General features: G+C 42.7%; 1 protein-coding gene across 3 annotated transcripts in view; it reads left to right on the top strand.

Annotated features, from left to right (window-relative positions):
- The window catches only part of LOC147270628 (NACHT, LRR and PYD domains-containing protein 3-like), a 24,590-nt gene extending 15,743 nt beyond the window's left edge, over positions 1-8,847 (top strand). For 2 of the 3 annotated variants that reach the window (XM_086199015.1, XM_086199109.1), the window contains 4 exons: positions 3,481-3,654; positions 5,109-5,282; positions 6,550-6,723; positions 7,167-8,847. In XM_086199015.1, coding sequence (XP_086055141.1) covers positions 3,481-3,654; positions 5,109-5,282; positions 6,550-6,723; positions 7,167-7,173 — 529 coding nt within the window. In that variant the 3' untranslated portion in view covers positions 7,174-8,847. Of the gene's footprint in view, positions 1-472; positions 532-3,480; positions 3,655-5,108; positions 5,283-6,549; positions 6,724-7,166 lie in introns of those variants that run through there. The other variant, XM_086199283.1, reaches the window with a different exon arrangement.
- Positions 8,848-9,134: the final 287 nt, after the last annotated feature.

The raw sequence follows: 9,134 nt of genomic DNA on the forward strand, positions 1-9,134 counted from the left end.
CTCTCCTGGTGGGATATATATATATATATATATATATATATATATATATATATATATATATATATATATATATATATATATATATATATATATATATGAAACTCTGAATATATATATTCGAAACTCTGAATATATATATTCGAAACTCTGAATATATATATTCGAAACTTTGAATATATGGAATGAAACTCTGAATATATATATGAAACTCTGAATATATGGAATGAAACTCTGAATATATATATGAAACTCTGAATATATATATTCAGTTTCATTCCATATATTCAGATTTTCATTCCATATATTCAGAGTTTCATTCCATATATTCAGTTTCATTCCATATATTCAGATTTTCATTCCATATATTCAGAGTTTCATTCCATATATTCAGAGTTTCATATATATATTCAGTTTCATTCAATATATTCAAGGTTTCGGCAAATCTCATTTGCATTTGTCTGTCTGTCCACAGTCGGCTGTGTGAGTAACGTGTCCAAAGCTGACAATGTGTCGCCGATCATCAAATATGTTCAGGACTAAACTTACGTTCAGCCTGCATTGGTCTATGAATGTGGGCGATTCTTACTGTATATGAACAATATATGAAGAGCTACCCTTTCAGTTCACAAAATCCCTGCAGCCGCAGCAGCTTCTCCAGTCCCGGAGAAGTGCCGCGTCAGAGCGCAGTGCCATTACGCACGGCCGATCACTGTTTTACCTTCATTGATCCACCTGAAAACTATATCGAGCGAACCATACAGATCTAAATACGATCACTGTTTAACCTTCATTGAACCACCTGAAAACTATATCGAGGTAACCATACAGATCTAAATACGATCACTGTTTAACCTTCATTGAACCACCTGAAAACTATATCAAGCGAACCATACAGATCTAAATACGATCACTGTTTAACCTTCATTGAACCACCTGAAAACTATATCGAACGAACCATACAGATCTAAATACGATCACTGTTTTACCTTCATTGAACCACCTGAAAACTATATCGAGCTAACCATACAGATCTAAATACGATCACTGTTTTACCTTCATTGAACCACCTGAAAACTATATCAAGCGAACCATACAGATCTAAATACGATCACTGTTTTACCTTCATTGAACCACCTGAAAACTATATCAAGCGAACCATACAGATCTAAATACGATCACTGTTTTACCTTCATTGAACCACCTGAAAACTATATCAAGCGAACCATACAGATCTAAATACAATCACTGTTTTACCTTCATTGAACCACCTGAAAACTATATCGAGCGAACCATACAGATCTAAATACGATCACTGTTTAACCTTCATTGAACCACCTGAAAACTATATCGAGCGAACCATACAGATCTAAATACGATCACTGTTTTACCTTCATTGAACCACCTGAAAACTATATCAAGCGGACCATACAGATCTAAATACGATCACTGTTTTACCTTCATTGAACCACCTGAAAACTATATCAAGCGAACCATACAGATCTAAATACGATCACTGTTTTACCTTCATTGAACCACCTGAAAACTATATCAAGCGAACCATACAGATCTAAATACAATCACTGTTTTACCTTCATTGAACCACCTGAAAACTATATCGAGCGAACCATACAGATCTAAATACGATCACTGTTTAACCTTCATTGAACCACCTGAAAACTATATCGAGCGAACCATACAGATCTAAATACGATCACTGTTTTACCTTCATTGAACCACCTGAAAACTATATCAAGCGGACCATACAGATCTAAATACGATCACTGTTTTACCTTCATTGAACCACCTGAAAACTATATCAAGCGAACCATACAGATCTAAATAGATCACTGTTTAACGTTCATTGAACCACCTGAAAACTATATCAAGCGAACCATACAGATCTAAATATGATCACTGTTTTACCTTCATTGAACCACCTGAAAACTATATCAAGCGAACCATACAGATCTAAATATGATCACTGTTTTACCTTCATTGAACCACCTGAAAACTATATCAAGCGAACCATACAGATCTAAATATGATCACTGTTTTACCTTCATTGAACCACCTGAAAACTATATCGAGCTAACCATACAGATCTAAATACGATCACTGTTTTACCTTCATTGAACCACCTGAAAACTATATCAAGCGAACCATACAGATCTAAATACAATCACTGTTTTACCTTCATTGAACCACCTGAAAACTATATCGAGCGAACCATACAGATCTAAATACGATCACTGTTTAACCTTCATTGAACCACCTGAAAACTATATCGAGCGAACCATACAGATCTAAATACGATCACTGTTTAACCTTCATTGAACCACCTGAAAACTATATCGAGCGAACCATACAGATCTAAATACGATCACTGTTTAACCTTCATTGAACCACCTGAAAACTATATCAAGCGAACCATACAGATCTAAATACGATCACTGTTTAACCTTCATTGAACCACCTGAAAACTATATCAAGCTAACCATACAGATCTAAATACGGAACTCGACACACAGCAGAGTGTTCCATTAATAGTTCTGCTTTTTTATGAAGGAAAACATGGCCGCCCGCAGGCACTGCCATGAAGTCTGACGTCAGTCGAGTTTCATATATATATTCAGAGTTTCACTCCATATATTCAGAGTTTCATTCAATATATTCAAAGTTTCATTCCATATATTCAGGGTTTCATTCAATATATTCAGAGTTTCACTCCATATATTCAGGATTCATTATATATATATTCAGAGTTTTGTATATATATTCAGAGTTTTGTATATATATTCAGAGTTTCGTATATATATTCAGAGTTTCATTCAATATATTAAGATTTTCATATATATATTCAGAGTTTATTTCAATATATTCAGAGTTCCGTATATATATTCAGAGTTTCATATATATATATTCAGCTCAAGGGGCCTCACCAGAGGTTTTAGTGGGCACTTTAGAGCAGTGACTAAACTCCTAGGAGGAGCTGAGGGGCTGCACTGGTTCATCCACTGAAGACCAGTAGACATGCTGGTGGAGACCAGGAACTGCTTGAACAACAAGCCCACAACAGGTCCATCAATGTGCACACTGGAAGACAACCAGTGGAGAGACTTCGAACCATGAAATGTGGCTCTGCTTCTGGTTCTGCTCAGGACTGGGACTGCCCAGTTCTGACTGATGACACGGATCCTAAAGGTCAAAGGTCAACTTGACTGTGACATCATCATCCATCACTGAAGGCCTCTTAGTGACATCTTCAGGATCAATGATGACTTCATTTTCCCACCATGACATTTCAATGTTCTATCAAAGTTCTTGAAGGTTCCCTATCAACCTGTTTAAATATGCAAATGAGGCATCAACTCCAAACGTCCACATATCAAAGCTGATCCTGAACCAGAGATGAGAACAGATTTCATCATTGATGAGTTGGTGTTGACGCCATGTTTGCTCATGTTTCCATTTCTTCTTCAGGCTGGTGAAGTGTGAGCTCTCAGAGAGAAGTTGTTCAGTTCTGTCTTCAGTTCTCAGCTCTCAGTCCTCCAGTCTGAGACAACTGGACCTGAGCCTGAACCTGCTGCAGGATTCAGGAGTGGAGCTGCTGGGTGCTGGACTGGAGGATCCACACTGTCACCTGGAAACTCTCAGGTCAGTAGCAGAAACCTGCCTCCCCCACTGAGCATCACCAGGATGGATCTTATGTGGTTGGAATGATTCACCTTAACAAAGATTTGATTTGAATCACGATTCATGACTGCAGCTTTGATTCATTTAGAACGATTGGAGTCGATTCAATTCGGGGTCTCTAAAGTGATTCAGTCACTTTTTGCCAGACTTCAACTAAACTGTCCAACTGTGCCATGAATACCAGGCTACTAGAGAGTTCAGGGAGGAGTCCCAGATCTCTGCTGTTTGCTGGAGGGAATCAGGTTTAAAATAATGGACAGAAACAAGAACACAACAGTTCATGGCAAATGTCTACCTTTTGTTTGAATTATCAGTGCTTTGCATGTTGCAGCATCACAGCACAACAAAGTGCACCAAAGCTCTGTTCAGGTTCATGAGGGCGGTCCTGGCCGGCCCAGGTGTGGCGCCTCAGGAGGTGGTTGAACAGATCAGTGGTGTTGCCGTTGTGTTTTATTCCACATTTACATTCTCCAAACAGCCACCGACTGATTGAAACCTCCTCCGTCTTTGTAAGAGACAAAGTGTTGACATAGACTCTCCAAAACGATGGCAGGAAAATGTCTCTCTCTCCTCTGCGTGTCCATCAGAACGCCAGTTTGCTGAGCACAGATGGATGCATGTGAATGGTAGGGTTAGAAAGTGGTTCATCGATCTCTGGATGAGTGGTTCCACACCTGGATCTGATAGTGGGAGAGAGACACAGAGAGCAGAGAATGAGTGGACACGGCAGCCAAACGTCCTGAAACGTGACCTGTTATTGAGACACAACCCCATGAGGTCATGTTGTCCTCAGAGCCGTCAGAAGAATCTCTCTCAGTGAGCTGTCACGTGATCAGACGGTGTCATAATACGCCGCCGTTCGCTCAGCGATGGTCTTTCTGCTTCAACAGAGGACATCAGCTGATCCTTCACTGGGGCCCAGGACTCATTGGTGGACAAACCACTGAGAGAATGTGGCCCCATGTGGACCAGACCACCTCTGAATGTGGTTCCAGTGATCAGATCTCAGGAAACATGGAGTGCTGGCACGCCTGCTATTAAGACTGACAGCAAGAGGAGAGAGAAGTCAATGATTCACTCTGAAGAAACAAGAGACTCTCAAACGTCTGTGAGCATGAAATCATGACAATTAATATCCCAAAGGTCAACTTGACTGTGACATCATCATCCAGCACTGACGGCCTCTTAGTGACATCTTCAGGATCAATGATGACGTCATTTTCCCACCATGACATTTGAATGTTCTATCAAAGTTCTTGAAGGTTTCCTATCAACCTGTTTAAATATGCAAATGAGGCATCAACTCCAAACGTCCACATATCAAAGCTGATCCTGAACCAGAGATGAGAACAGATTTCATCATTGATGAGTTGGTGTTGACGCCATGTTTGCTCATGTTTCCATTTCTTCTTCAGGCTGGTGAAGTGTGAGCTCTCAGAGAGAAGTTGTTCAGTTCTGTCTTCAGTTCTCAGCTCTCAGTCCTCCAGTCTGAGAGAACTGGACCTGAGCCTGAACCTGCTGCAGGATTCAGGAGTGGAGCTGCTGGGTGCTGGACTGGAGGATCCACACTGTCACCTGGAAACTCTCAGGTCAGAGTCCAGCTCTCATCTTAGCAGGCCTCCACTCCACCCACAATTTCTTTACTTTGACTCAAACGTTCATGATGAATTGGTTAGATTTTGGGGTTCAAAGGTCATGTGACAACAAAACATGTTCTTAATGAAGAGATTTGAGCCGATGTTCAAGCCACATGAAGGTCAGTTTTATTCTGGAGGGTCGATCGAAGCCTGATCAGTGAGCAACCGGCCGTCTGACATTTGGAGGAATTTCAAACGCTCAGAAGTGTCGGTCAGCGTCGTCGTGATCTCCTACAGTGGAAGCAGAGCTACCAGCCCTTTCTCCAACCTCAGGTCACCTGACACTTATACAGTGATGAGCCACATCACGGAGGCAGGTTGGTTGCTATGGCAACAGCAGGAATGCCTGTCAACTACTGCTGTGAATCTGTTCTTTATAAATAGTCACCTTCCAAACCTCCCTCAGTGGTCACCATGTAGCAGTGGGACGTCACTCAAGAAGTGATGGTCAACTTCAGCACGAGTGCCTGAGTCCAATGTGTTGTTTTCCTGACCTCCAGCCTGGATTTCCAGTTGTTTCCAGGGATCAGCAGCATTTGCTGCCGCCTCCATAAAAAGGCTCCAGCCACCCAGAGGTGTCTGCCTGCTTCGTGCAGCGGCTCCAAGCACTTCTGGTTGAACACGTCTCTCTTTGATGTGGGTGGGGACTCGTCACCATGGTAACACAGTGGAGGAGGAGCTTGTTCCTGTGGTTCATCCTTAACTATGAATGTGTGATAGATTCTATAGTAATGGAGAAAGAAGCGTTTTATCAGAGGGTAGTGAGAAGGTGAACTCCTGTCGTGAGTGACGGGACTCAACAACCTGCACTCTGTCATGACAGTGAAACAGCAGAAACCTCACTGATCAAAGCAGGTCACCAGAGAGAAGTCAGAACAAAGACTGGAGGAGGAAGTGTTCCATTTGTTGGTGAAGACCAGAGGAACTTGACAAAGCAGCTGCTGGTGTGGGAAGCAGTGAGAGCAGATGGACAGAATCCAGCTGTTTGTCAACAGTTCCTCTGGAATATCCTGCTGGTAGTAGATTACTGAGGCCTGGTAGCTTTGTTCCTGAGGAAACTGTCACTGTGACGGTGCAGTTGGACCACAGCCTTTAGCCTGGCACTGCTAAAGCAACTATAAAAACCTCACTAACTTGGAGTGAAGACCATCAACATCTGAGAGGTTCAGGTTCCAGGATTTGGTAGAACAGTGAATTAACTCTGTTCTCTTAACTGCAGCCTTTTAGGTTGTGGGATCAGAGAGGAAGGTTTTACTTCTCTGGCCTCGGCTCTGAGCTCCAACCCCTCCCACCTGAGAGAGCTGCACCTGAGGTTCAATCATCCAGGAGGCCCAGGAGTGGAGCTGCTGTCTGCTGGACTGAAGGATCCTCACTGGAGGCTGGAGACTCTCAGGTAGGAACATAGAAGCAGAGCTTCAGAACAACAATAAAGGTTCTCCCCAGAACTTCCTCAGAACTGATTCAGTCATATTTGCTTTGTTCTCTGGTGTTTGATCAGACTTCAGACCAACTGGAGGAGGCCCTCGGGGAGATGTTGGGCCCCAAAGTGACATCAAAATATTTCAGACATGATGGACAGTTTCACAAAATACTGATTATTTTTAGTTTGTTTCATTCATAACTGTTACAGTGAAATACTATAAACCAGCACATCTAAAGTTCACTGCAGTTTGTAAAGACAATTTCCCTGAAATGTGGGTGCAGAGGGACTTCCTGCAAGGTGGTGCCTGAGGCCTCCATCAGACCTCCTGTGTCTTTAAACTGTCCCACTATGCTGAGCGTTTGCTTCCTGCTGAGGCTCATACCCACCACGTCTTTTTGATGTCTTTCCTCCAGGCTCTAGACACCAGCCTGATGGACTCGAAGGTGCTTCACATGTGGAGTTTGTCTCCTGAAGGACGAGCTACTTGAGTGCATCCTTGCTGGTCTCTCCCTGCCCAGAAAAGGAGTGTTGAGTTTCTCTGTACAGCTTCTGAGCCCAACCAGCGGAGGTTGATTCCCTGAGGCTCAGTTCCCCAGACAGCTTCAAGATTCAGGCTTTCTCAGCTTTTCCAGATGAAGGTTGTTCCTGATTGTCTCATGTTTGTATTCCTGCTGACCCCTGACCCTGGTAACCCTCCTGATGAAGGTTGTTCCTGATTGTCTCATGTTTGTATTCCTGCTGACCCCTGACCCTGGTAACCCTCCTGATGAAGGTTGTTCCTGATTGTCTCATGTTTGTATTCCTGCTGACCCCAGACCCTGGTAACCCTCCAGATGAAGGTTGTTCCTGATTGTCTCAGGTTTGTATTCCTGCTGACCCCTGACCCCGGTAACCCTCCTGATGAAGGTTGTTCCTGATTGTCTCATGTTTGTATTCCTGCTGACCCCAGACCCTGGTAACCCTCCTGATGAAGGTTGTTCCTGATTGTCTCTTGTTTATATTCCTGCTGACCCCTGACCCTGGTAACCCTCCTGATGAAGTTTGTTCCTGATTGTCTCATGTTTGTATTCCTGCTGACCCCTGACCCTGGTAACCCTCCTGATGAAGGTTGTTCCTGATTGTCTCTTGTTTGTATTCCTGCTGACCCCTGACCCTGGTAACCCACCTGATGAAGGTTGTTCCTGATTGTCTCTTGTTTGTATTCCTGCTGACCTCTGACCCTGGTAACCCTCCTGATGAAGGTTGTTCCTGATTGTCTCTTGTTTGTATTCCTGCTGAGCCCTGACCCTGGTAACCCTCCTGATGAAGGTTGTTCCTGATTGTCTCTTGTTTGTATTCCTGCTGAGCCCTGACCCTGGTAACCCTCCTGATGAAGGTTTCTGCTGCATTCAAAGAGAACTTCTTGACATGAACTTTTTTATAGACTTTACAACGACGTTAAAATGAAACAGATGTTTGATTCCCAAGAACTCAGGTTGTCAAAGGTTGTTGAAGCTGAGCTGAAACGAATCCCTTGGGCCAGCAGACGTTCTCTTTTCTATCCATGTTAGAATTAAATAGATGAGGACTCCCAACCCCTTGAACCGTTGAGCAAAGGAAGTCAGAAGTGAGGTTCATCTTGAAAGAGTACCAAACTCCATGTGACGTTAAAGGGAGACAGGATTCAGGTCTGTCCTCCTCAGCATGGATGAGGACTGCAAGGTAGTGATTGGATGATGATCCCTTAAGGTGTGAACTGACACACTACACTAACTGTGTCGGCACTGTTTTGACACTGTGTTGGCCACTCAATAGCGACCCCTGCAGGAGCTCTCAATCATTGCAGGTAAACAAACTGAAAAAAGATGGAAAAGCTTCCATACTGCTAACCCAACATCAGCCTGGGAAATAACATTTAATCGCTCATCCTTTCCTTCAAATATCATCTCATCATTGTAGAATTTCATTTGTTCAATTTGTTTGTGTAAATGCTGAAATGAGTCGCTATGTAAAATGGAGCAAATTTGTCTATAAAAAAATTCAGAACTGAAATTTTCAATTTCTCTATGGAATTTTGTGAACTTAAGTGTTGAATCATATAAAATAAAAGACTAAAAAGTGATTCATTTCTGCATTTTTATTGAGGAACACAAGTTCTGTCAGGTCCATTCACGTCAAGAAACACAGAGATGATAATGAGCTTGATTGTTTATTCTAGCACAAACTGGTGGTACGGCTCTGTTCAGAGGAGTCCCCTGAGAATTTTTCATGAGCACCATGAAACTAGGGACCAGCAGCATGAGGGAAGGTTCTCCCAGTTTAAGACTGGAAGAGCAAACATACCCCCGTGAACAGAGCAGCAACATGACATGGAATGAACTATGCCATGTATACACGACAAG

Source organism: Aulostomus chinensis, chromosome 1 (assembly GCF_037954235.1).
Source record: "Aulostomus chinensis isolate RoL2024-O1b breed Wild chromosome 1, RoL_Achi_v1.0, whole genome shotgun sequence".
Classification (NCBI taxonomy): domain Eukaryota; kingdom Metazoa; phylum Chordata; class Actinopteri; order Syngnathiformes; family Aulostomidae; genus Aulostomus; species Aulostomus chinensis.